The sequence below is a fragment of the Rhamphochromis longiceps genome, linkage group LG19 (genome assembly GCF_057381845.1).
Source record: "Rhamphochromis longiceps isolate RC_006_pf linkage group LG19, R_longiceps_female_GT1.1, whole genome shotgun sequence".
Classification (NCBI taxonomy): Eukaryota; Metazoa; Chordata; class Actinopteri; order Cichliformes; family Cichlidae; genus Rhamphochromis; species Rhamphochromis longiceps.
Window position 1 is genome coordinate 21,020,214 of NC_140575.1, and position 27,543 is coordinate 21,047,756.

Genomic DNA, 27,543 nt, shown 5'->3' on the forward strand with positions numbered 1-27,543 from the left:
TTATGAAGCTTGATCCTGTGATTTATGTCTGCAGAGGTGCATTTTCTGCCTTCAGCCTTCATCTTGATTTTTATCGTTAAGATATATTTTTGAACTGCTCTTCTTCTGCTATTGCAAATTTGGCGAGAATTTTTCTTGCATCATTTTCTAATCATTGATTGAAACTCAGATATGAGAAGTAGCAGTTTTAACATCAGATTTTAAAGTTGAAAACAGTTATTGTTTCTGCAAAATGTATGCTTTTTAAGGTAAAATGCCATGTTTAAATGGACTTCATTTATACACCAGGTTTTATCACTTATCAAAGGACAAAAGAGGCTTCAGACCTTAGAATAGAGGCTGTGCTGCATCACCTCATTTTCGCAATGCTGTGTAAGCAATTGCAAACTGTGGAAACCCAACCATAAGTTGTAGTTTGTTATTATTACCTGATGTTGGACTTCAACCACTCAGCAGTTTGCACTTTTTGTTTCATGTGACAATGCATTACATGCAGTCAGTGGGTGACAGATGTGCACTTCGGACATGTTTAGGATGCATACTCTTACTGTGGAGCTGTAATTTAAAAGGGCTGTGTGTCGTTAAACACTTAGATGCCTTGACATATGTGCAAGTTACCCGTAGTGTTAATGCAATCCAAGAGTTCCAAGTGGAAAACTGGGACAGTGCAGTGATATTGTGTCTGTCATACGTTTTCATATTTAATCCATCCATCCATCCATTCGCTTCCGCTTATCCTTTTTCAGGGTCGCGGGGGGCGCTGGAGCCTATCCCAGCTGTCATAGGGCGAGAGGCGGGGTACACCCTGGACAGGTCGCCAGTCTGTTGCAGGGCCAACACACAGGGACAGACAACCATTCACACTCACATTCACACCTAGTGACAATTTGGATTATCCAATTAACCTATCCCCACAAGCTGCATGTCTTTGGACGGTGGGAGGAAGCCGGAGTACCCGGAGGGAACCCACGCAAACATTTAATGTACTTCCTATTTCATCATCTTATCTTTAAACTTTTAATCTGAATCTGGTCTCTTTGGCTGGTTTGCTGCTTGTGCCTCCATTACGTTTTGTAATTGATTGTGAATTCTGCTCTCTACCAGGCTAAAATAAAGGCTTGGAGTGACCTTATCAAAATCCAAACTTAAATCTGATTAAGATGCTGTGGCATAACCTCAAAGAGGCCGTACATGCTTGAAAATCCTACAATGTGGCTGAATTAAAACAATTCTTCAAAGAGCAGCAGCCAAGATTCCTCCACAGCGATGTGAGAGACTCATTGCCAGTTCTTGCTAACGCTTGATTGCTGCCAAGGGTGGCACAATCAGTTATTAGGTTTAAGGGCAATTACTTTTTCACATGTAGATTTGGATAACTTTTTTCCCTTAATAAATAAAATAATTTTATTTGGGGTTATCTTTGTCCAGTACTGACATTTTTTTCATGATCTGAAAGATATACATATGACAAATAAGGAAAAAATGAAGAAATCTAAAAGGTGGAAAATACTTTTTCACAGCACTGTATAAAAAAAAAGTAATACCTTTAAAGCAGTTCTCACAAAATTATCGTTTCAAAGGTGGCTTAATAATCACATTTATCTTAACTTGATACAAAGAATGAATCAGCTGACATCATCTGTTTCTTTTTTCCTTTAATTAAGTCATGCCGTGCATGAAGGATTTTAATATTCACTGTGCAGATAAAATGTCCTCCACTGAGGGTCGGTCTATTGGACTCTGGCAGCGGTGAGAGAACAACACCCTTCCATGTTCGTCCAAAACAAAGTTTCCTCCCAGCTGGAACAAATGACAGTAACGAGAAATTATTCATAAATCTTAAAAGTCTTTCTTTGTGGTGAAAATTTAGTGAATTTCTCTATCACCTCTTAGAATTCATTAATACATAGATAGATGTGTTGCACAAAATAGTCATATTGAATTCTGATGACCTGAAACATGTCGTCTTGAATCCACGGAAGCTCTCGTGGAAACTCCATGTCGTTCGCTACATATTCAGAGTAGATCAGCATGTTACCGAAGTTTAACACTTTCTGCAGAGATGCTCCCAGACCAAATGCACTATACATCTGCAATACCAAACAATGAGTTAATTTATTTATTCATCAAAGACTGAAATGTGTATTGTCTGATGTTGACCCCTGACCTTTCTACTGGGATTCAGCAGCATGTCGTACTGACAGCCTGTTTGCTCTACCCAGTGTGATGCTCCCTCCTGACAGCCAAACGAAATGACCACCACTTGTACTGAGTGTGCATCCAGAGAACTCTGCAAAGTAACATTAGAGATAAAAGTATATGTAAGTTTTATATACTGTACTGGGGGATTTTAGAGATCAGTTGATTGTAGATATTTATGAGAATATCACACTGCATATACACCATGGTGCAGAAGTCTTGAGCCAACAGTTTACTGAAAAAAAGAAAATAGGAACACAGTGTATGGGGCAAAAACAGCATGTGTACTTTGAACTTAGGGCATTCAAAACTCTTCTTTGGATGTTGCTGCCTTTTGTTCCGTTCTCTGGTATCTTAACAGAGAATGGGGGGGGGGGGGGGGGAAGCCTGATAGCCTTGAGGCTATTGTTGGGATTTTGGTGCTATATAAATAAAACTATTGAATTTGATTAAACTGAATGATCAAACACTGCTTCAATAATGAGTCCAGGATGTGGGGAGGCCAGTGTATGCCTAATTATGTTTCATTGTGTCTTTTTCTATCTATCAATGTTTACTTTTACTGCATTAGCAGTGTTTTTGGGATCACTGTCAATCGGACGACTTTCAGATGGTATTATTGTGTGGTGTATCAACATCTGATGATACTTTTCTACATTCATAATACCATTTATTGACAAGAACCCCAACACCACTGATTGAAATGCAGCCCCATATCATGATAGAGTCATGTATTACGGATGACTGTAGATACTCACTACTTCCTCTTTAATGGTTTCCTCTACACACACTAATTACATTTAGACCCAAAACTTTTAAATTTGGGCTCAAGACCTGTTACCACTTTCTCCCTGTTTCCCTCCCTTAAAGACACACTGCACAGCATGTTGAGATATGCAAAGTTTTCACCTTATAACTCTTTGGTAATCATTTTTTTGGTTAAGCATTGTTATTAGGTGTGTGATGTTTACTTGATTCTTCTGCAGATCTTGAACATGTAGACGGCAGAGCAGACAGGAGAACTGACGGATTAACACCAGCAATATCTTCTTACCTCTCCCAAGATATTTCTGCAGCGTTACTGTTCTGTCAAACACAAAGCCTCAGTAAAATATAAAGGTGCAAAGCAGACAGCACCAATGACGCATAAAAACTGGCAGATATATGAGGTTCATTGTTACGCTTTTTTAATAAGTGTGGAAGCATTAAAGACTTTCATCAAACCCACTCTCCAGTTCTGGCATCGATGAGCGGCGTATCTGGTGAAATGCATTTTGATTGATGATCGACATTGTGTATTTTAGGACTCAGTTGTAGCTCATCATCCAAACGCTGTAGAAAGGCATCCCACTGCACCTGCGGTACATTGGCTGCACTACGTAAAACGACCGTGGTGAGTATGCTTTTTAAAAATATTTTACATTTTGTATTAAAAGAACTCACTTCGAGCTCTTTAAAGTCCTGAAGAGCTTCTCTCAAAGCAGCACAGCTGGGAACATCATGCAGAATAGTTTTCAGGGGTCATGTCAGTTTATTAAGGCTGTGACTTACTGTACTATGTGAATCAGTGAGTGGATGCACAGCAATTGTGACAGCACAGGCTACAGCTGATTTGGCCTTTGTCATGTAATCTAGATGATAATACCTCGATACATTGTACAAGTTGAATTTTTGTGCTCTTACTTTGTATTTTTGCTCCAGAGATCCTCTGCATCCTTTTTTTGTTTAACAGACAGGCTGTGAAGCAGAAAAAATGGGCCTGAAATATAACACTTCATTACATATTTTAGCTAAAAATATTAAATATAATAAGGTTTAACAGAAGAGGCTGCTTAGTTAAACTGAAAGTGGGACTTTAGACCTGTTGTACAGAGTTGCACCGGCTTCAATCAGACCCAGCAGTGACTGTTTACGCTCTATGCGGATTTTCTGCCTGACGAATTCTTGGCACGAGCCTGTGCGTCACAAAGTGCATGAAGTTAGCAGCTAACCATCTGTTTCAGAGGATTCTTTATGTATAATGATTGATAGGACTTCTGCAACCCCTGCTCATGCTACGTCCATAAATTGTTTGACGACTGGTGTCTATTTTTATGTACACTTGTGTGACCTACCTTCCCTGCTTTCCTTCTCAGCAAGGTCCAGCAGAGCTTTTCCTTTTTCGACAAAAGATGAGAGAGCTTTTGCACAAGAAATTGCAGTTGAATCCGGTTGTTCTGCCATTTTTCTTTTAAACTCTCCAGCCTCTTATCGGGGACCGCAGTAACAACTGCCTCTGCTTTCTCTCAAAGTCCAGTCTGGCCAAGTTTAGAGCCAAAAGATTTTTGACTGAAGCTCAGTTTAAAGGGGAACGTCACTGATTTGTGACACAAGTGTTTGTTTGCAGGTTTTAAATGACTTATAACAAAACATTTAATCAAAACTGAAATAAAAGCCAAAAAAACAGAAAGGTGAAAGAAAGGAAATAAAATTCTAAAATAAAATACATTCTTTGACATCAAGCCCATTTTATCGTTTAGTTATGCTATAACTGTTCACTGATTTGGTACAGTATCACATTAGGATACTAATAATTGTGTTCACGGGTAATTGGACACTTTTTTTTAATGAGCAGGTGAGATCCATTGTTCCATTATTCCATGACAAACTAAGCAGCTAAACGATCTGAAATTGAAGTGCTGAACATTTAGTAGACGTCTCAATATCCATAGTGATGTCAATTGAAGTGAAGGAGACAACATTAGCTGAAAACCAAAATAAACATTTCAGGGACAGAGAGAGAAAACGTAGGAGTGCCCAAATCAACAATCTGGTACAGAGAAGGAATGCAGTGACCAGCTCAGCAACACGAAAAGGTGTGAAAGACTATAAATGACAACTAAAAGTGATGATCACAGAATTATTTCCATGGTCACGAGTGTTCATGCCATCTAACCAAGTCATGTACACTCTCAAAGAGGTAGGTGTTTCATTTTAAAAGTCCACATTTAAGAGAAAGATTGTGTAGAGCAAGGTGCAAACCCAAGACCAGGAAGGACAGATTAAACTCGTGAGGAGCCTGAACAGTTCTGAAAAAATATATATATATATTTGGGCAGATGAAACTAATATTACCTTTTCACAAAAAGATGGGAAGAGAAAAGTGTGAAGAAGGACAAAAACAGCTCATGATCCAAAGAATATCACATTATCTGTCAAACATGGTAGAGTCAGTATTATGGTATGGTTCCCAATGGAACTAGCCACCTCTGTTTATTAACGATGTGACTGCTAATAGAAATAGTAGATAAATTATAAAGTGTAAAGGGCTGTCCAGACAGATTTTGCTAAACTAATCAGATACTGTTTCACAGGGCAAATGGATAATGACCCAAGAGAAACCCAAGAGTTTATCATGGCAAAGAAATGGGATGTTCTTCAATGCCCAGGCCAGTCATTTGATGTTGGCCCAATAGACCATGCTTTTTAATTACTGAAGACAAAAATGAAGCCAGAAACAAAATGCATCTGAATGTGTATGAAACAAAGGCCAGAAAAACTGATTATTTTGCTTACGTAATCAGTAATTAGTGAATTTGTAGTTAAATTCATTCAACTTTGGACTCAGTTTTTGTTTTCTTGTGAATTTCTGTTGTCTCTTAGCCCTTAGCTAGCCACCTTAATACTGAAAAAATACAATCTTGTTTGCTTATGTAACAGTTTCCATGCTCACTAGATCCTATCAGGTCCTAGACTGGGTAAAGCGCAGCGATATTGCAACACAAGTAATTAAAGCCAAGACTCTCTACAGAGTGATTCCACAACCAGTTTGTATTTGGATTTGTACTTTTAATATTGGACTTAAAACTTTCCTTTTTGATATACGATTAAAGTTACAGCTACTTTAGATGTGCCTGAACATTCGTTTAGATATGCTGCTATAGGCTGAGGCTGCTGGGAGGGGTCTCGTGGTATCGAACTGAGTCTTACAAAACTGTTACTGGAGAAAAAAATGGGTAGTTGGAAAAGCTCTGGTTTGTTAAACAAGTTCTTAATCTGTGTAGTTATAGGTGGAGATTTGCATACTAAAATAAACCCACTTTTAAATGTCTTTACACTAGGATCAGACACTCAACACAGATGTAGCATTTTTATTTTTATTGCTAAGAATCTCACATGATCATGGTTTCTTTTCACAGTGATTTCAACATTAATCAACTGACTCCATTTCCAAATCTCTCTGTTGTTGGTATCCATCTTCGTGGACTTCCTGGTGTTCGCTCTGCTCTATGTGGTTCTCCTCTGGCTCCTTGGTGGGTTCATGTGATTGACTTGTGCCTGTTTCTGTAGGGGCAATGTGAGAGATTGTGAAAGAACTGGCGACCTCTTTCAGAAGGGCTTGTTCAGCCTTCAGTGTAGCCAGTTCCTCGGTGAGCGGACTTGTGAGCGTTGGTGTCCCGGTAGGGGCAGGTGCTGCAGTATTCTGGATGGGCTGATTCTCATTTGGGTCTTCAGGTGTCTTCTCAGAGCCCCCCTTCTCTGATGGATCAGCAGACTTGTCCTCTGGTTGACTGCCAGCTCCATGCACCTTTGCATATAGACTCTTCCTTTCTTCCTGCAAAGCCCTGCACAGATTCTCAAGCTTCTGGTTTTTGATGGTGAGAAGCTCAAACTCCTTTTCCTTGATTGCTTTCTGTAAAAAATATTTTTAACATATTGTATAAAATTTCCTATGGTAAACTGAATTTTTTCCCTGGTGGGTCATATTTTTTTTTAAATCTATCTATGTATGAGGGTATTAATGAATTAAAACAACAACAAAAAATTCTTACATCTGCCACCATGTCAATAAGATTCTTATTGCAGCCATCAAAGCGAGTCTTCCATGACTGGCACTCTTTCTCCAGCTTTTTCATTTTCTTGGCCATCTGCACAACAACAACAAAAAAAATCATGTTATGCTGCAGACAATCAAAGTATCTTCTAAAAATAGCTGCAACTGAGCAAGTGTAGGATTATAAGGTTTGTCAGTTTTTGAAGTGTTACTGAAAGGCTCATGGGATTCTTTCCTCTCATTTGTATTTTTGTCATCTTTGTCATCATCTTTTTGCAGAAAAACTCAATAATTTAATCTCCTGAAGCAGACTTCAAATATTCTGTAAAACCAAACTTACTTTGTCCATGTCCTGTTTGAAGCTGCTGTAGACACTGGTACTCTTTGTTACCGTGCCCTGGAATTCATCAAACTTCTTGGAGTACATATCAAGCTGAGGAAGAATGGTAACAAAACATTATACTTTTCTCCAGGGAGGTAGAAAAAACTATCCAATTTTGCCCATGATGCCCTGATACCATACCTGGGCCTTCATATCGATCTCTTGCTCCTTCATGACCTTCACTTGCAGTTTATATTCTGCTGCCTGTTTCAGCAGCTGTGTGATTTTGAAATGGTAAAGAAAAATGAGCATTAGGGGATTATTACAACAAATCTTTTATTAAAATGCACAACGAAAAAACGTACATGGTCTTTTTCCAGCTTATGCTTCTCCTCTGCTTCCTTCAGCAGCATGTTTGCCTGCGCGAGTTTGGTTTCCAGCAGCTTTTCTTTCAGGTCTCTGTGCTTGAAAACCTTTTCCAGGTTCTGGAAGACATTCAGGTGGATTTATGAGTCGTTTTCACAGAGAAAGCTGTTTCATTTCTCGCTCTGGGAGCCTTTGGCTACATAAAACTGAAATAGTGTAACTAATAAATGTAAGACCTGGGAGAAATCTGCAAATAATTCATGGGCACAGATGTGAGAAGGTTTACACAAGTACAGTTTATCCAGTTTTAATAATGCATGTAGACTGGGAGTACAAATTGGCTTTGCTGTTATGTTATGCGAGTGTCCGTGTGTGTTCACAGTGTAGCAGGATCCATACCGCCTCTCGCTGGTCGTATTGTGAAATGAGTCCCTTCAGTTTTTCTGCAAGAGCGCCGTTCTCCTGACACAGTTTGGTGTTGCGGCTGCTGTGTTCCTCAATTTGAGCCTGAATCTCACTGAGCGTGCCCTGGAAATGGGTGGTGATCTCTTTCCTCTTTAGGTCATCCTCTCTGCACCTCTGCAGGGTCTCCTCCTGCGATTCAAGCATGGGTGTTAGCTTTAAAACCTGCACTGCAAGATGGATATAAATGCTCAACCGTTTTGTTTGTCTTGTGCACCACCACTGACTTATATAATTTGCTATTGCTCCAGCTAGCAGCCATGCAGGAAGCTCATGAAGGAACTGTATCACTGTACAAGAGGAAGCATCCATGATGTTAAACTTATAAAAGAGAGAATGCAAACCCTTTAAACTGAACTGCAGTGTTGTCTGCACAGTTCTTATGATTGTTATAAAGGTGATAGTTGCTAAAGCATCAAAAAGCTCTGAAACTGAGCAGCTCACACCAAAACAATCTTGACTAAAACGTGCTACACTGCAAGCAAAAACATGCATATTTGATCAGGGATCATCGCTAAAGTTCTGCTGTTTTGAACAACACTTGGCTTCACAACAGGAGTTGTGAGGGTGGCAGTGGAATAGGTCAAACTTTGAGCTTTGACATGGCAGCAGATTTTCAGTGCCAGTGATGTCATATCCTGTAGAGCACAAAATATGCTGGGACCACCTGGCACCATAGCTCAACAGCAAATGGCGATTTCGGCATCTCTGATTAGACACTGTTCAAGCAGTGATGTCTGGAGTTGAGCTACCTTTAAAGTCTTGTTATGTCTTTGCAGCTCTCTGCAGAGCCCCTCCAGTTTGCTGCGAGCCAGCACTGCACGGCTGTGCTCGCCCTGCAGCTGGTCCTTCTCCTTCATCACTTGGAGAAGCTTCTTCTGGAGAACTTTCATCTGCTTCTGATCACTGCGATGCTCCTCCAGCTGCAAAAGCACACACACAGTGCCCCATAATAGTGATTATATCTTTTCTCTAGAAACAAACCATAGCTTTGATGAGAGCTACTACATATTTTCTTTTTTTGCTCTCTTCACCTTTGTTTTATCCACTCACCAGCTCGGCATGCTTCTTGATGATGGCCTGCAGTTTCTCTTCCGGAGAATCGAGTTTGTTCAGACTTTGCATCAACAGCATAGCTTCCTTCCCTGAGCAGCCATACAGAATTTAACCTTAAAAATCAATCATTGCCATAAAGCCAGTTTTAAACAGACTGATACAGAAATTATTGTTGGATGATTTTCTGGGACTTCAAGAACTCTGCTGGTCCATCTTGTGAAAAATCATCTTGGCAGCTGAATGACACAAACTATAAAAGGCATTTGGAAATACTACTTTACCTCCCTCTCTGTTGCAGATGGATGCATTTACACGCGTTACGGCTCTGCTATCACACACCAATCACTTTCAGTACAACCTGGACTTTTGCTGACTTCACTGAATCAAACCCACCTCAGGTAAAATCACTAAAACTGTTTTTTTGTTTGTTTTTTCAAAACCACACACAGCACCTAGATTTTTCAGCATCTTCTTCTCCATTTTCTGGTCCTTGCGGGTCTCTGCCTCTTTGACGGCTGTGACCTCCTCCGTGTCCTCTGGCTCAGCTGGAATCTCGGCAGCCTGGTAGGTGCTAATGATGTCCTCCAGCTGTTGGCCCAGGTCCTCTGTCAGGTCAATGTGGTGATCCTCGGCTGGCGATGCTTCAGGACTCGTGGGTGAGCGTTTACTCTCCTGACAAGCCTCCATTTTTCTGAGGTAGTTCCAAAAGGGAGATGGTTGGTTCTGTAATGGAATCCGTACATGTGTAAGAGGCTAAGGATTAGGTTTAAGATAGACTCATGTTTTCCTGTTTAGTGAAGTAGTAAACATGGAGAAAACCAAAGTCACGCTGAGTGTCCATTTTGGTCCTAGTTATTCCAGCTTTGCTATTTGAAGCTTAATTTTACTGATTAATCAATCAGAAATCTGATGAACTCAAATCAGATTTGAGAATTTCCAGCACAGACCTTCATCTCTGCAGAACTTTTTGTCATAGTAGAAAAAGCACAGGTCTTTACAATGATGTCATAATTGACTTTTTCATTCATGTTCTCCAGTACAGCAACACAGCGTTATGGTTAACCATTAAGAAAAGGAGAAGCAAGATAAATAATCACACCTGATTTTCATACAGAGACAGTAAGTAAATGTCTTTCAGTGAATTGGCTGACCCAACACATCAACAGATATTATTATTTTTTGTAAATAGACACACATAATTCTTTGGTAAAAGACTGTAAAAACTCTGTAACCCTGCTGTAAAGGCTCGGCAGAAAAATGGACTCAAACTTCAACACTACCATCAAGTTCTTTGGACATTGGCTGCTTTTTCGTTCATTGGGTTGTTTGTTAAGCAATTTAAAACTGACCCAAGAATCATTTAAGTATAAGAAAGACTCAAGGGGTGAACAAATGTGTTTACATATACTGTAATAAACAACTTTGAACAGATCGATTTTAATTTGTATCTTCAGGCCCTTTGTTACTAGCACCCTGTCACAAAAACACATAATTTGTTCTCATTTCTTACGTCAAATCTTTTTTTTTTTTAAAAAGCCAAAGATAACACAATAATTTGACAATAAGCTTTACACCAATAAGGTGATTGACAAAGAGCTGTTAGCTGAAAACATATCTCAGCATGCCGAGTAGTTTTTACTTAAAATTCTGAGTAAACTGGACAGGTGGAGGACAAAAGAAGTGCTAGGCCTACAAAAATATCTCCAGGAGAGTAATTTTCTTAGAAATAGGAAAACGTCCGGCAAAGACCTGACACAGGACCTGAGAGATGTATGTAGACCTTCATTTGATGCATTTGCATCCTTCAATGAGGATGGAGAAAAATTCCAGAGGAGTAGTTAAAGAAACTAAGAGTTCAGACTCCTGCTGAAGAATAATGGTACAAACGTTGTTTTTAATTCTTTGTTTCCGTGTATCTTGACACGTTTCAGTAAATCAACGCACTCGTTTTTTCCATTTTTTGCAAAACAAAGAAATGAATGGTGGCCCGAGTTTTTCTTGGTTTTGAGACCATCTTATATTTACTGTTAAGACAGGCAGCCATTTTTACGACAAAAACAATAATCACTTAAAGTAATACTAAAGCTCATTAGTGAATAATAAATATAATCCCCTATCGAGTCCTTGCGTTTCTCTTGCGTTGTACGGGCTTGCAGCCAGAGCCTGTTTATGTGCATAAAAATTAGTGCAGCCTTCACGCTGCCTGTGCTTTCACAAGCTGAGCACATGGCACCTGTTCCAGATCCACAGGCTATTTTAAGAACTTCTTAATATGGGCACGTTATTTATTTATTTCTTATCCACTCTTATTGATGTCAGTGGTTGTGCGCAGTAAAGTCTTGTTTTTCAACTATTAATATTCAATAAAAACACAAATGTTACATAAGCAACCCCCGTCGGCACGCAGTATATTTCTAGGAGGTTAAAGTTACCTTTAACACAGTGTATGTAACACTGTGGCTTTAGTGAGCCATTACTTTACTTTAACATAAATATTACTAAACGCATTCACAGACTAGACTAGCCTCACTGCCGTCAAGAGCTTCTCGCCTCTAACAAACTTGGCGAAGATTGCATCCATCAAATTCAGAGAGGCACTCATTAGTACGTTAAAGAAGACGTTTTGAAACACATCCCAAGCACAAGAGTTAACCTTTTAAACTATTAAAGCCTAAATATCCCTGAAGAAGCAGGGCAAGGAGCAAACAGGGTCTTACCAGGACCAAGGGCCAGAGGGAGAAAAGGAAGAGTGTCGAGGGGCTTGGACAGGCTGCCACCAGCTACAACAGCTGTGATAAGACCACCTCAAAATAAACCAGAGGAGCACAGCTCACTCTGAACAGAGAGAGGGAGTACAGAGATACTCCACAGCACACCTCTATTAAAAACAACCCACGGGCCTCCTCTGATTGTAATCTTAACGGGAATTTACCCCAAGAAGCACCTGTGTTCACGCTAACAATGTATGAATGCAATAAATCTTCTGGTAAAATCTTTAGCAGCCATTTTATGTGGTGTCTTTGAACCAATGCAGCACTCGTTTTATTTTAGGCAAGGTTGCTGTTAACAGCCATATAATTATTCTAACAAATGGGCCTGACAAGCCTGGTGACTGAGCAGGAGACAGGGGGGGAAAAAACCTTATGTGTCTCTGTGATTGGCCAGAATTAGAACAGACCTCCTCCCCCGACCCAGAGAAGAGTGGCCGAAAAAATGTGATTTTCTCATTTCCTTGCTTATACATGCTTCACACATGCAGTAAAGTGCACCGCAAATGCTGCTGATACACAACAAAGTGTGTGCGAATGTGGTTCAATATTAGTCACAAGGTGAGAGCTATTTTTGGAAGCGTTCATTTATTTTTCCTCTCCCGTGTTATGACTGCAGTAATAATTCTTCACCAGAGGATGTCACTGGTTGGAGATTCTCCAATTTTTCACTGTACCCTGAAGATAAAATGTGAGCGATTTCATCTGAAAACCTTCTCGTGCGAGCTCTAATTTAAACAGCGGTGAATAATGCAGGAGGAAAGGTACGGAAGCCGTGAAATAAGCTGCGACACACATTTTTGGGTTAGAATTATATTCTTTTAAAACAATTTTGAATTTAATCTGAAAAAGTAGAGCACCAAACAATAAATTCCTCATAGCATAAAAGAGGCACTCCGTCCTGACTAGCCAGATTTGATGCAAATAGCTAAACAACAGATTGGCTACTGAGGTTGTTTTTTCCCTCCTCGAAAAAATCTTAGCTTAGAGGTAAAATGATTTGTCCTCTGTGTGTTTTACAGGATTTCCATAGACATGAGAGGCACAATGCAGTTCAGTATATATGAATACACAATTTAAAAAAAAACACAAAACACAATCTGAATACATAATGTATGCTAAAGCAAATAAAAGGCTTCACTTTCCCTTCACATTTTATGAGCTATGTGCACAACAAATGAAAATACACAACCGTGAAATCAAAGCTACATACACCTTCAGAAAGGAAAACACAAAATTAAAGCAGTGCACCTATAAATCTTTTATGTAAACATGAGTGAACAAAGTGTTGTTGTGTTTTTAAATTTCGAAGTCTCAAAAACGGATAATCACTTAAAGATGTGAGTACATTTTTTTTTAAAAAGATGAGACACGCTGTGTTAGCAATCAGCCTCATTAAACCTCTGCCATTACATCAGCTGCAGACATTTTACCTCTTAAAGAGATATAAACAATCCACATAAAAAGTTTTCAGAATTCAACACTGCAAAAATAGTTTAAATCATAAAAATACACATATATATATATACAGAGAAGAAGTAATGCATTTGGTGAATGATTACTTACATTGTGAGCTGAAGCACAGTAATAGTCATGCTTATAACGTCATTACTTATATTGATTCATCCAGTTACACTTGAAATGCAAGAAAATGTACTATTGACTGATCATTGTAGCCCCTTGGATTTGTGTGCAACGTGTTTTACACAATGAGAAAAGAAAAAAAACAACTGGAATGTGTCAAAAATCACAAGAGAACAAACTGTGTTTTACTCCCCCATTTCCTCCACTGACCGAGTCAGTTAAAACATCAAAGGTAAAAGGATGAAAGTGCATCTTTAAAACTCATAAAATGCTCATGGTCATCTGTATAAGCAAGAAAAAAAACTGTAGAGACGACATGAGATCAAAAGCAATGCCAGCGTAGCTCACTGCATAACTGCATCACTGCTGCATAAGTACAGATATACCATATAAATAGTAGTCAAATATTTACCAGTATCAATAAGTGCTTACGTTCTAATATATAAATACATCTTACAGTATTCATAATTACATAATTACCTCCTCTATTGTTGTGCAATAGCAAATCCCATGCATTTTTACCAAGATAAAAACCACAACATTAAGAAAATTTGCAACATAGGAAACTTTTTTTTGTTTCTTTTAAGCTTGTTTCACATAAATAAAGCCGACGGGGCGAGAAAGAAAAAGCTGTCCTCTGAGCAAAATAAAGAGTACCTCGACTGCTTTCCGTAGTTCTCGCTCTGATAAAGAAATGAAGAAACGCAAAATAAAGGCACAGACCCTCGCTGCTTGATCAGAAGCACCAAACTGCACAAGAAGCGTCTACTTAAAATTTGGTCAGACTGTTTCATAATACACATACTTTTCCCCTTATAAATAGTCTTTATTTACTGCACTACTGCATCACACCTTGATATGATTACATAAACAACAGTCTATTTTCAAAGTACACACAGTAAAATACACTGTTTGTATGTATCTAAGAAGGAGTATATGTTAAGGACATTTGTACAGAATTCATAAATATAATTTATGTGCAATTGTACGCAAACTACTATGTCAGACAAAGGCATATTAGCAGAATATCTTTCCGTATTGCACCTGAACCCATTAACGCAAAAAACACCCTGCTGCTCGTCCAAGTTTTCCAAAAAGCCTCTGAAGAGAAGAGCTCATCAGATGCGGTGGCCTTCTTCTTCACTGAAAAGATATGACCTCCACTCATATTATCCACTTAAGAAGATGTCTCGGGTATGTGCAAGACCAGAGGAAGTGTTATTATATTGCCTCTAATGGGATAAAGATGAGGTCATGTGCCTAAAGGGCAGAAGGTGACAAGGTCGCAGGTGTAGCAGGGAGGTGTCTTTTCCTTGATCAACCCGAGAAAACAGACAATGACGGTTCTAATGAGGGTCTTCTGTGGTAATCTTCAGTGAGGCGATGGCTTTCAAGCAGGTCTGTACATTCTCCTCTTGTCCGCTGTCTCCGACTTCGGGGTCGAGGCTTTTCTCCTGAGCGGCCTCGTGGCAGGACAGCTGGCCGTGGCCTCTGATGTCCTCTCCTTCTGTCTCAGGACCGAGGACAGATCCCTCCCTGCTGCTGCAACATTGGCCTTCGCTGCTTTGGGGGCTTGGCGCCACAGAGGGGCTGACATCAGTGCTGGAGGAAGGCGGGGAGTGTAATATCTGGAGCCCGCCAACAGGAACAACGGGGAGCAAACTGTGGGCCTGGTGCTGGGAGTGAAGAGGGAGGTGGCTGAGGATGTTCTGATGATGAGAACTGGCAGCACCAGGCAGACTGGAAGCCAAGCTGCTCCTTTGGTCCTGGAACGACACATTGGCAGAATTAGCGGCAATTTCAGCATCGCCAAGATAATTTCTCATGTGAAAATATCTTAGTTAGAAATCATGAAGTAATGTGAATGTTGAAAAATGAAAGCACTCAGAGAAGAAAAAACTTCTCTGCCAACAGAATATTCTACTACTTGTTCTTTCAGTGCAAGAAAAAGAAAATGTATGTGTGCTTTTCTTTTAACTAGTGAAACACAAATAGCTAATTCCATGCTGAAATATACACTGGTTGCTAGGGAAAAATGTGTAATCTTTTTGAGTCTTGGTGAGTGGTTGCTGGCTGTCGCTAGGTGAAAACAGTCGCAAAAAAGGTGATGCACCAAAAACCTCCCTCCACTAGCAGATTGCTTTGGCAAAAGTTTGTATTTACAGTTTGAGTCACATTCTTCGCTGCTTCACTGCTTCTTGACAAGTTTTTTGAGAGTTTTGCACCTAAGTTGTCATCTTCCATGCTAATTATGCACAACCTGCTAACGCTAAAAGCAATCACAAGAAGGTTTGTGGCATAGCATCATAAGTTTCACACTAGCAACTGCCAGCAACCAGTCGCCAACCATTTGTGGGGTACACAGTTTTCTGAGGCAACTGGTCATTACCATTGGGTAATTGACTACCCTCTTGGCCTGGTTGAATCAGACTTTTGTAATCAACTTAAAAGCAACTGCCAGCAACGTTCAGCAACAGTTGGGGGATAGCCTGTGTGACTAGGGCATTAGGGGAGAATAGTCTTCACTATTGGTAACAAATGCTAAAGATCAGGGTGCGCTAACTGTAGCAAGTGTCTAATCTGCTGAAACACTAGTATCGACCATACAATGCCAGGTCATGATAGCACAACATTAGCTAGACAACAGTTGTGCTTTACAAGCTAAGTATTTACTGACTTGAAAATGACTAAATTAAGGCAAAAAAAAAAAAAACTGTCCCAAAAGAAAAAATGGCGATGGACTCGACACGCCACCTGCTAGCAAGAGTTAGCATGCTTGTTTGCTAAGCTATAATTTTAAACATAGTTACCATTTTAACTGTGCCTAGATTAATATCTTATGTTGTTTGAGTTAGATACACTAGTAGACAAGAATATAACATTTCTGAAAAATTTCTTAAATACAGTGTATGAAAATATTTTTGTTTTTACACCACACACGGTCCATCTACATGTACCCAGATTCATCAAAATTTAACAAAATAATTTTTAGATGCTGTTCTATACACTTGAACAGATTAACAATAAGTCCTTAAAAGCTCTTTGTTTGTGTTACACTTGAACTGGCTGCAGAACACGCTGTGCTACTTACCATCTCCATTTCAAAGGCTCCTTGGTACTGAGCCATCTCCATCTTTGCTTGGTGTCTGGTTTTGTCACCGCTGCCTTTATGTTGGTGTGAACCTCTGCGTGGTGAAACGGCTCTTAACACAACCCTCTGCCTGCCTCTGACTGAGGATTCCCGCTTTCCAGCAAGCTCTATGCCGGGAGACATGGGCCGTTCAATTGAGACCGGGGAGGGATGCTGGATGGGTGTGAAGCTAGGTGAACTGGGCCTCAATGAAGAGGTATCCCATCTGGGAGAGGAGCGACCACGTGGCGAAAGCTCCCTCCTTGGGGACGGGTAACGTAAACGTGAAGGGGAGGGCTCCCTGATGGGAGACTCCCAGCCAGGAGAGAGTAGACAAGATGAATAAGGGTCAAAAAGGAAGCTGCTGTGATCTGGAGACAGCATGGTCAGAGAGTCTTCATCCACGGATTTCTCTCTCTGGTCGTTTGCAAGAACAGGACGATGATCCAAGCTCGTACGTCTGCCGGAGGATTGCTGACTGACATCAACTCCGGGCAGAGATGTGAGGGAGCAGCCGTGGATGGCAGCAGTGGCTGTAACTGACAGAGAGGTAACTCCACACGGCTGAGGACTCGTGCTTCTTGAATGTAACTTCGGAGTGGAATCACCCTCGTATTCATCGTCCTCATCGTCATCTTCATCGATTTCATCAGCTTCTTCATCCATGCCGTCGGAGTCCTCGGCGTCTGAGAACTGATGTTTGGTCGTCGCAGCCACCTCTGTCTTGGACTTTTGTTGCATGTCGTCCACTTGAAATGAGAAACACATTAGTTTATCTGGATTTGTTGCAGTGACAGCTGGGCATATCTACAACACTTACATACATCCCAGTCTTACCATGTTCCTGTATCTCTGTCTCATCCATCGTCACTGACACTCCCAGTTCAAGACACTTCTTCATGTGCGCTTTTGACTTCATGTGTTTAGTTAGGTTTCCTGCAGAAATAAGGCAAATTTGTTGAAATTAAACACAACAGAAACTGAACTTTCGTACATTTCAGATGCTTAAAAAAAAAGTTAATCTAACAGCTTTTTTTTATCACTGCTACAGCTACGATAACTCACTACTCTGTAAGAAAAAAAATGCTTACCTTTAGTTTTAAAAGCAAAGTTGCAAACCCTGCAGATATACGGCCGCACATCCGTATGGGTCCTGATATGTTTTTTCAGCATGCTTGGCTTCTTACAGCGAATACCACACTCCTCACATATGTATTTACCCCGGCCTCGACCTCTAACATATACATAGTCTTCATTGGATTTGTACCTGAAAGAGAGAGATTCATTTCTAATAAAGAAATGCAAAAAAAGCACAGTCGTAAACTGCAAAAAGAGCGTGGGCCAACAGATACTTCACATACTAGCACTCTAATATATCCGCTGCATATGCAGTCAGCAGAAGTGACGAGTGTAATGGTAAATAATATCTCGACTGACCCTCCTTCAAAGATCTTAATTCGTGTTGGCATAGTCTGGGTTGTGGCAGCCTCTCTCTCTTTCCACTCTTCCTTGGCAGTTTTCACTCTGCAGCTGATGTCTTTCACCTTCTTCCCGTAGGTGACGTCCACCTCTTTGGGCTCCGGTTTCCTCTGCAGCTGAATCAGATGAACAAACATTGTGTTAACATCCTTTTTAAGTGGACACCATATCGACAGTGCAACGCGATCCCACCAATATTGTATGTCACACATGGCATTGCACAGCATGTTTTGCAAACATGAACTATGCCACTGCTGGGGAAAATCCCAGCACAGGTAACTCTGATCTTAATGTTAAATTTATGCTTTTTATCCACTGAGCACAGTGGAGAAAAGTACCAAGATTTGGACTTAATAATGACCTTAATATAATTATAATATCTGGTATTTTTATCTTCAAGACATATTTTTTAAAATCAAGACCATTTGGTGATTCATAGTTAAATATCATTATCAGCACCAAGCAAATGCTCGTTCCAGGATCTTTCCAAGGAAACCTTCTGTCAGTTGATTAAAGTGTGCAGTTTGCCAAATTCTGGGTATTAAGGTCCTTAAAACTTTCTGCATTTTAAACAGTTATCTTCTCATAATTATTTCTGATTATATCAGTGATTACTGATATAAGAGGTACAATAAATAAGGCTTTAATTCAATATCTCAACAGGTGTTTAAAACACCAGTACGCCTTTGATAGAAAAGACAGGATTATTTTCTTACCTGTTCCATGGTCTGCCTCCACAGGATGAGTGATGAGACCAGTTTCCCAGTACCAGGCTGGCACATGGCAGCCATGGTGTATATAACCTTGTCTCCCCTCTGTCTGGACTGCAGCAAAGCCAGAGCAGAGTTGGTGCTCACTTCAAGAGGGTTCGGGTTATGGGAACTCACACGCCAGGTGGCGTACACAGATGAGAAAGGGGCGGTGCTGTGAGAGCAGCTCGGCGTGGTGTAATTGAGATAACACCAGCTCACACCTGTCGTCGTGCGAAGACTTGGAAACTGAGATAACAGTCCTGAATGCTCAGAGTCTGACATCAGGATGTCTTGACTGGTTACCAGCTGTGCCACTATATCCATCTGCACTCGTTTCTCCGTGCCAGCTTCTTTCACTTCACTGACTGATATCATGGCGTAAGGAGGCGAGCTTGCATCCAGGGAGCTGCTTTCCATAACTGACTCCGCGCCGTGGTCCGTGGCCTCGGCCTCTTTTTGCTGAAGTGTGATAAATTTACTCCTGCGTGAGTCATTCTGAGCATGAAGTGTTGGTGCACCCTGCATCCCTGACCTGTGCCCCTTCTCTTCACTCAAATTACATTTTCCCAACTCCACCGCACTCAGTTCCTCTACAATCTGCCCAAACATTCTCTCCTCTTTCACACGTTTTTGCTGCTTGACCTCCATGAATAGGTCCAGGCTGCTGGCAGGGGATAGCATCCGTTTGTTTGCGCCACCACTGGAGGCATTAGTGGTTGAGATAGTTCTGGAGGTCAGAGAGAGAGGGATGCCTGTCTTGAGCTTGGCTGAGGACAAATCAAGGGCCTCAACATTGAGGGTGTGTGTTGTAGGTGGTTTTGTATGAGCCGATATGTTATGAGAATCGAGATTCCCAGAAATTCTTGAAATCTGACTCTGAAGGGTGGACGTAGTGGAGCTAACACTGTCATAGTGATTGTCAAAAATCTGTGACACTGAGGTGTATGTGATACTACCGTAGGATGGAACATGAGTCTGAATTCTTACGGGAACCATCAGGCTCGGATGTGCAAGCTGAGGAAATGTACTCCCAGCTGAGAATATTGGCAAAGTCTGCGGCAGGATAGTGGCGGCAGTGAATGAAGGGGAGATGCTGCTGAGATACTGTGGAAACACTTGTGATGTTACTTCACTATCCATATTCAGTGACTCCTGTCGCACTAAGTTTCCCCTCCTTCTCTCCTTCACAGAGTTTATGTCCACGTGTCTAACTTTGGATGTTGGAGAAAGACTGCCATAGTCAAATGATATGCTGCGCAACTCTGGGAACTCCTTGCGCAAGTTACACGGCGCCTGCTCTGAGGAGGAGCGTCTCATTTCATGTTGTTGACGCTGGTTGAGCACTGAGAGGGAGTGCCCACTCCCTGGCACAGCTAACAACTCTAATGGTTTGCCAAATTCATCCTGCCTGGCGGGAGAGACTGACTTCAAGCTCTCTTCCCTGTCAAACGATAAGGTGGAGCTGTAAGATAAGTTGCTGTCTTGACTGGGGCTGCGGGACAGGCTAGTGCAGGCCGACTCAAAGCTAGATTCACCAGAGGAGTGCTCAATATCAGCTAAGCGTAGCCTTTTTTTCTTTGGAGGGAGTTTTTCTGGAGGGAATTGTGCTAAAGTTTCACTCCTTTGAGGCCACTGAAACTCCTCCACGTGCTTCTCTGGCTCTTTCACCTGCACCTCAGGAGCTTTTTCTGGACTATCAGGCTCTACTGTGACTCTAATTTCTGGGACTTGTATGTTAGACTGCCGCACGAGCTTGGGACCTAATTGAACCGACGCCCTTAATCTACTGTCACTTCGCTCCATCTCATATGATTCAGAGGCCTCCATAGCTTGATATTTGTAAGATTCTGAATGTTCAGAGTAAGGCCTGTTTATTGAGTTTGTGTGCTGGATAACTGAAATTACATTCCCTAAGTTTTTTCGAGCAGACACTTCAGGGCACACCGATATGTCCATGTCACACCTGTCCATCTGTGAATGGCCTTTCTGTAAAGCCATAATGCCCAGTGCGCCTTGTTTTACATCATAGTCCTTGCTTGAATCAAACATCTCCTCACACGGTTCATGATGGCCTTCATATTGACCCGACAAATCCTCCTCTTCCCTTTTTTCCTTCCGACGCTTGCGCGTTGCCAGTTCCATCGCATGCCTCTGATGGCTCATACTAGGCACCACAGAAGGGTAGCTTTCCATTTCCAGTCCTGAGGGTGAAATGCCACTCTCACTAATCTTTCCATGACTGTCAGTGTCAGTATGGCCATCTTGTGCGGATAGTTCGAAAGCGGCTTGCCGCCTGAGTCTCCTCATGCCGCCGGTGCTTGTTCTTTCATCAAACGAGTGACTGCCTCTGAGTGCTTGAGGCATAGTCAGACAGACTGCTGAGGATGTTGGCATTGAGTTGCTTCTAATCAGAGGCCCCACATCAGAGCTAGCATCTAATAGGGGTTCTTTTACCTCTTCCCTTGTGAACGATTTTGTGTTTATTTTGATTGACTCAACTGTGTCTTTTTCTTGCGTGAAAACACGGGAGACGCCTTTCTCTGAGCGTTTGCTGGTATATTCACTCGTGTCTGTGCTACAAACCGCAAAAGCTGTAGCCTGCTTAGGGCTTGGCCGATAACACTTTCCAAACATAATTTCTTGGTAGGACTTTGCGTTAGTGTTCGGAGGGCCAGTCTGGTGCTCAGCACTCTCAGAGCGAGAGAAGTACCCGGAGTCCGTGCTGCCCTTGCTAGACTGACTTGGGAGGGACAGATTGTGGTCAGAGTCACTGCTTCTTTTTTCAGACAGCCGGAGTGCCAGCCTCTGTTTGATTGTGCAAGATTGAATTGCACGACTAGCCTCGGCAGCAGCAGAAGGTGCATTGATTTCTTGGTGTTGGGATGAACCATCCTGAGCTGACATTGACGTGGCTCCCTTTTTCTGAGCAATGAGATTTAGTACTTTTACAGCAGTGTTATCTGATCCCTCCATTGGAGAGTCCAGCAGCAGCAGCGGGTCATTAAGAGTGTCCTCGTCCGTGTCTGTGCTTTGCTCAGCATCAGAGAATAGCTCTCCTTCCCCTTCAAAAGACCCTTGGTCTGTATTGGCATTGTACGAACCGAGTTCTGAGAATGGCACCGTTCCAGCTTTGACTGAGTGAGCATGAGACTTTCTGTGTTTGTACAAATTACTCTTGGTTTTGAAGGAGAACCCACAGGGAACACATGGGTAGGGTCGTTCCCCTGTGTGCGAGCGAATATGTTTCTTAAGCACGCTGGGTTTGGCACATGCCCTTCCGCAGTAATCGCAAACATACTTCCCAGGCTTTTGTGGTTTCTGTTCCACCTTGCACACCGTTTCTGTAAGTGGATCCATCCCTGAATTTGAACATTGTTGTTGGACTTCAGGTGAGCTGGGGGACTTCCTGTGAGATGTGGGTGCTGGGGACTGTGTAGAAGCTTTCTGTCTGCCACTAGAAAACTGCTTTGTGGACTGTAGTGGGTATGAGGATACCTCATAATCTGGATGGCTTGTGGACTGAGCTTGAGGGTGCTGATCTTCTAATTGCAGTGATTTCCCTGAGTCAGACATTTCTTTGAAACCACATGTATCTTTGCTCTGAGCTTCTTCTAGTTTTTGGTGCCACCCTTTGGCTTCCAATTCGACTGGTGGTCTCCGCCTACTCTGTGCAACCTCCGATGAGCATTTTTTCTGTGCAGCGTTTCTGTCCTGACCCTCAGTGGAGCTTTTTACCCCTGCAGTAGTTTCAAGTGACTCCATGAATCCAGTGTCACTTCCTTTGCGATCGATTTTCAAGGACAATAACTGTTATGTAACTTTAGTAATATTAACATACATGTGAATTGCAGGGAAGGGTCATCTGAAAGAAATAAGAAAGAGTCGTTAGGATGCAATAACATGAACTAGGACCACATAAATATGCACGAAGATTATCGTGACAAAATAAATGAGGCAGGAAAGTCTGTGTGTGTGTGTGTCTGCGCTTGAAATTGAGAGCTATTCAAGGCTGTTTCCCAAAAGTCCTCCTAATAAAACTGGAGTATAAAATTCATAATGAGCTCCATCACAGCAGGAATGGAAAAGCTGGGTCTCTTTACCAAGGTAAACCCTGGCACCTAATTTTCTGAAGCTCTGTGAATGTGCATATGAAGAGGTATTTAACTCTTTGCACCTTGAAAGCCTACTAGGAGTAACCCTCGAAGGTCCCTTCAGACCTGAGTGGTTTCTGTCATATTTCAGGCCTCCTTATGGAACAAAATCACTGGGTGAGTGAAAGTGGTCTCTGCCCATGTATCTACCAAACCACATATTTACTATTATATACTGAAGTGTCAAAACTGATCATTAAGGGCACAGGTGAGGTTGTCAAATGATGTCCTCATGGGGAAACAAGCCAGTACCGTAATGTGGAATGTCACTTTTATTCAAACATTTGTGCACCGGGTCACCATCACCCCATCCCGAGTTAGAGGTAGTGTTCAGCTTTTGATCAAATTTGAATCTTTTTGGAAAAATTTAAAAAATAACTGCAATGTATTAAAATTAATCTGAAAGGTAACATGATCTAGTTTGTAAAAATTAATCGATTTGTATGGCTCATAACACAAAGCTACATTGTATAGGTTGCCACTGGGTGTTACAACAGGTCAAAGGGAATTAATAAATTCAGTTTTAAACTCACTTGTTCAGCCGTGGTCGACATTATTGGCAATTATGGGAATAAAAACTAGACTGAACCGAAGAACAGAAGACAAGACTGTTATTGGAAGTAAGCATTTTTTGAAGTCTGGTATGTGTGCTGAAGCATGCCAGTCGATAGTCTTAAATCAATGGCAATGAAGTGTAATGAGTCCGCCCGCACCTTTAAAGCCTTTTATCTAAATCCAGTATCATTTCATATCACCTCCAGTGGGATTCAAGGCTTCCAACCTATCTGAGTCACTAGTGTCCGTCTCCACAGTGAGCCGCACAGGACCACACTCTTCACTGTAGGTAAACATGCAGGACTCAAGCGAGAAACATCATGATGCCTGTGGCTGAAGTGAACTGGTTACACTTTCACTTCATACCATGGGGATGGATGGCCATCTGAGGGCACGTCAGTTTCATCTTCTCAGTATCAAATGCTGTGTCCTCCCTAACGACGTTATGTAATTTTATCTGGTACAAACCCTCTGAGTTCCCTTTAATTAGGACATTCTTCGACTCTCACTCTCTTTCTCTCACTCCCTTTCTTTCTTTGTTAGCACACCACCACGCTGCTCAAGCATAAAAACCAGAGGATATGAATCCAAGGTGACTCTTGAGATGCCGAGAGACGCTCGAAAGCAGCGGTAAAGATGATAATCTACCTTTTGTGTTCTTATCCAAATGCCCATTCCCCTCTTTGAGCTCATCTTTGGGGTCTCTGCTGTCAGACAGATTTGAACGCTTCCTCCACATACAGGAAAAATAATGAAGGCATATGAAGGATGGTGAGGAGGGGAGGAGGTGAAGGGGCAGCTTTGGATTGGAATGATCCATGTTTCAACGGGGAGGTTTAGAGAGGTAAACTAAGCTGGAGGGTGCCTGGGGGTAACAAAAATTCAGAGGCCTGGTAGGGAGCTCCCTTTCAAGGTCGATCTGACCTCATTGCTTAGTTTCCATCCTCTGTGAGCCACCAGAGGAGGGAAGAGGGGAATATAGGTGCAGAGTGACAATGAGATAAGACCCTGGGAAACAATGCATACCTTTGAACTGAGCACGACAGGGAGGAAACAGAGCCATCACATTCAGAGTCTCATTGACAAGTCTCTGAGCGCATTCAGACTTTTCCAAAAAAAGAGTGGGCCAGCGCACCTTTGAAAGCCAAATTCCTCTCACTCCTGGCAACAAGCGCTAACCTAAACGAAAATATGTGACACAGCAGCAATGACGTGCAACAACAGGAGGCAGGTGGGTGGCAGTAGGTGTGCTTCGGGATGACTGTGGGCTGACTGTGGTACAGTATGTCCGCATGGATGGAGAAACGTCTCTGTGGAGACATTTATCTGAACCGCACATTCGCTGGGCACATCCCTTCACACACAAGGGAGCACGGTGAGCTACGGGAGAGCATCGTTATGCCGCTGCATTACATCATTAGGGGCTAAGTTGGCCATTAAAGGGAACGGGGCTTGAAGTCTCACGCTGACAACAAATCCATAAATATCATAAGGAGACGGTTGGCTTTAAAGTCCTCTACGACAGCATGCAGAATGAACCAGCAGCTCTCTCACTGTGATCGGAGTGACACACAGCACACACACAGCAGCTGGCATTCACATATCAAATATAATCCTCATACAAACCTGACATTTGAATAGTCCCCTGTCCCATATCGGCAGTCACATGTGACATTCCTCATACTGCATAGTCCGTCTCTCCATTCTCCTCATGTCCGGGTGGCGAAATATGAAAGAAACGAGCGAGGTAAAAGTCCCATCAGTCGCGAAGCTGCTGGCCGACTGGATGTACATTAGAAGATCTATTGATGCGAGCTAGTCACCAGAGAAAATACCCAAGCGTGACGTGCGGACCCAGGCACAAAAATAGCAAAGGGGCCCAGAGAGGGATACACAACAGCCCACGTTTAAGGGCGCTTTTCCTCTCCCTCTCCCTCTCGTCTCTCCGTGCGCTTCGCACACTCCGCACACAAAGTGGGGAGCGAGGCTGTCATGATCCAAAGAGCTAAAGCATCACCCATCCCTCACAGCTCAAATTCATTCAGGTACACATATTCATTAACTATTATTATCTATGTAAAATGCGTCGGACAGTCGGTAGGAAGAAATGCAAAAGCGCTCGGCTGAAAGACTCTAATCATATGGTGCAGCGAGCTCTGAATGTACATCTCCTACAGCGTGATCCTATTCAGCGTGTGCATACGGAGAGGAACTCAATGAATGTGGCTGGCTGCGAGGCTGCTGCAAAAATTAGACATGTTCTCTGAATTCTGAGACACCCACAAGCCCCGTTCAGAGCCAGTTCTTCCCGTCACGACAGGATTTGCTTTGTGAATGGAGAGAGTCGTGATGAGGGGTGTCATTAACGCGGCAAAAAAGGAAAAAAAAAACTAGGACAATACTGCAGATTATGTGCAGCTGCGAACCTCATCTTGTGAATCACATGTGCGAGTTTAGTTGGTGCCATTTGGAGCCTTTGCATTAATGCATCAACTCTGCAGTGAATCTTAAAGACTTCCTCTGAGCAAGATTCAGTAAGAATTAGTGTCTCTTGGGCTGCATTGTTATAGTCTGAGCTTTAATTTTGCAAAACAAGAGAAGAAAGACTAATTGCTTAATTCTATTAACGTAGCAGTTACAACTACAGTTTAATGTATTTACTGTTTGCATGTAACCCTGTTACACATAAGCCTGTTGCTTATAATTAAATAATTGCCTGTGATGTTTCCTGATCAGGTTAGTCCACAAATTCCTGTAAACAAAGGGTTAAAGATTTGAAAATGACTCCAGTATTGGCATATAATGTTACTAGTCACCTTTTACATCCTTTTTTGCCTTATTGTTAGATAACAAAATGTGGCACATTGTACCCAGGTAACTACTGCTGTGTTACTTTGTACTTTCTCGTCTATTTTTAACATGTCTGATTGACTTTTGGAATCAAAATCATACATGAATATAGATTAAAACAGTGTCCTTTAAAACACATGACAAACATTTGAATTTGACTTGAATTTTACTGTGAAATTACCTTTGCATAGAGGCCGAACCATCTGATAAAATGTGTCATAACATTCGTTTGAAGCTGCAGGTTTTGCCATCAAGCACATCAAACGAGGTCTTTCCGTGCTTTTGAACTGATTTATGATCACCCCGCCTCAGCCATTTGTGTGAAAAATTTGGCCTTTCGACACAATATAATTTACAGAACTTCAGATACTACACCCCGCTTTGACCCACCTCCTCCTCCTCGTCCTCCTCGGTTTCACTCTTTGCTCTTGGGTGAGAACAACTGGAGGCTTCTATGAATAGGAGTCCTTGGCTTTGGGCTTGCACCAGCTGTGCTTGCTGTGGCTAAGACATGTTTCACAGAGGTCCTCCCCTTAATGCAAAGCTTACACAACAGAGCAATTTATGTAATGACTCGCTGTTGAATTTCACCTCACAGTTCAAAATCTTATCCAAATGGCAAGCATTTTATTTCTCTGCAAAACTGTAATGTCACAGAGCATTTCCTTCAGAAAAGCAGCAACTCGCTGTGCGCTAGAAAAGCAGTGAATGCAGAGTCTGTGTATTGACAGAGTCCCTCCACAGTATGGAATTGCAGAGAGCTATTATTAGATATAGCCTCTAACAAGCCAAAGATGAAGTTGAAGCTAACTAACTGCAGTGCAGCTGAGATCCATTATGCTGTATTCAGTATCTACAGGAGCGGCACTAAAATGGCTGATACTCAATGTGCAGTGAAGGTCAAGTCGTGAGCCTCTATAAATATAATGGTCTGTCCCTCAGGATGTTCCACACACTGCTTGGCATTTCCACCATCTAAAGCTACGCCGTGGCTCTACTGACCAGCTCAAATCTGCCACAAATCTGCATGTGATTGAATGCCACACATGCACCTGA

The 27,543-nt window shown here is 41.8% G+C and overlaps 3 protein-coding genes across 3 annotated transcripts; all 3 read right to left on the minus strand.

Moving 5' to 3' along the window:
- Positions 1–1,525: 1,525 nt before the first annotated feature.
- Positions 1,526–4,499, minus strand: LOC146646642 (peroxiredoxin-like 2C). The gene is made up of 9 exons (XM_085391997.1): positions 4,314–4,499; positions 4,061–4,154; positions 3,883–3,936; positions 3,643–3,688; positions 3,428–3,555; positions 3,171–3,285; positions 2,168–2,290; positions 1,953–2,090; positions 1,526–1,800 (listed from the first exon to the last, which is right to left on the minus strand). The coding sequence occupies exons 1-9, from the start codon at positions 4,420–4,422 to the stop codon at positions 1,693–1,695; spliced, it is 915 nt and encodes a 304-aa protein (XP_085248123.1). The 5' UTR covers positions 4,423–4,499; the 3' UTR covers positions 1,526–1,692.
- Positions 4,500–6,314: 1,815 nt separating this feature from the next.
- txlnbb (taxilin beta b) lies at positions 6,315–12,077 on the minus strand. Its single transcript, XM_085391785.1, has 10 exons — positions 11,936–12,077; positions 9,671–9,941; positions 9,216–9,307; positions 8,915–9,085; positions 8,100–8,294; positions 7,700–7,819; positions 7,536–7,610; positions 7,353–7,445; positions 7,011–7,106; positions 6,315–6,871 (listed from the first exon to the last, which is right to left on the minus strand). The coding sequence occupies exons 2-10, from the start codon at positions 9,903–9,905 to the stop codon at positions 6,389–6,391; spliced, it is 1,560 nt and encodes a 519-aa protein (XP_085247911.1). The 5' UTR covers positions 9,906–9,941; positions 11,936–12,077; the 3' UTR covers positions 6,315–6,388.
- Positions 12,078–12,794: 717 nt separating this feature from the next.
- On the minus strand, positions 12,795–25,922 carry hivep2b (HIVEP zinc finger 2b). The gene is made up of 7 exons (XM_085391760.1): positions 25,264–25,922; positions 18,896–22,793; positions 18,138–18,295; positions 17,792–17,967; positions 17,538–17,636; positions 16,662–17,449; positions 12,795–15,336 (listed from the first exon to the last, which is right to left on the minus strand). The coding sequence occupies exons 2-7, from the start codon at positions 22,691–22,693 to the stop codon at positions 14,917–14,919; spliced, it is 5,439 nt and encodes a 1,812-aa protein (XP_085247886.1). The 5' UTR covers positions 22,694–22,793; positions 25,264–25,922; the 3' UTR covers positions 12,795–14,916.
- Between the last annotated feature and the right edge of the window lie 1,621 nt (positions 25,923–27,543).

Coding starts and splice junctions, on each gene's coding strand:
- hivep2b (XM_085391760.1), bottom strand. CDS start 22,693: ATGGAGTCACTTGAAACTACTGCAGGGGTAAAAAGCTCCACTGAGGGT. Junction 18,296..18,895: donor GGAGGCAGACCATGGAACAG/GTAAGAAAATAA, acceptor CATCTGATTCAG/CTGCAGAGGAAACCGGAGCC. Junction 17,968..18,137: donor ATTAAGATCTTTGAAGGAGG/GTCAGTCGAGAT, acceptor TCTCTCTTTCAG/GTACAAATCCAATGAAGACT.
- txlnbb (XM_085391785.1), bottom strand. CDS start 9,905: ATGGAGGCTTGTCAGGAGAGTAAACGCTCACCCACGAGTCCTGAAGCA. Junction 7,611..7,699: donor ATAAGCTGGAAAAAGACCAT/GTACGTTTTTTC, acceptor AAAATCACACAG/CTGCTGAAACAGGCAGCAGA. Junction 6,872..7,010: donor TTATTGACATGGTGGCAGAT/GTAAGAATTTTT, acceptor TATTTTTTACAG/AAAGCAATCAAGGAAAAGGA.
- LOC146646642 (XM_085391997.1), bottom strand. CDS start 4,422: ATGGCAGAACAACCGGATTCAACTGCAATTTCTTGTGCAAAAGCTCTC. Junction 3,689..3,882: donor CTCTGGAGCAAAAATACAAA/GTAAGAGCACAA, acceptor TGATGTTCCCAG/CTGTGCTGCTTTGAGAGAAG. Junction 3,556..3,642: donor AGGACTTTAAAGAGCTCGAA/GTGAGTTCTTTT, acceptor AATGTACCGCAG/GTGCAGTGGGATGCCTTTCT.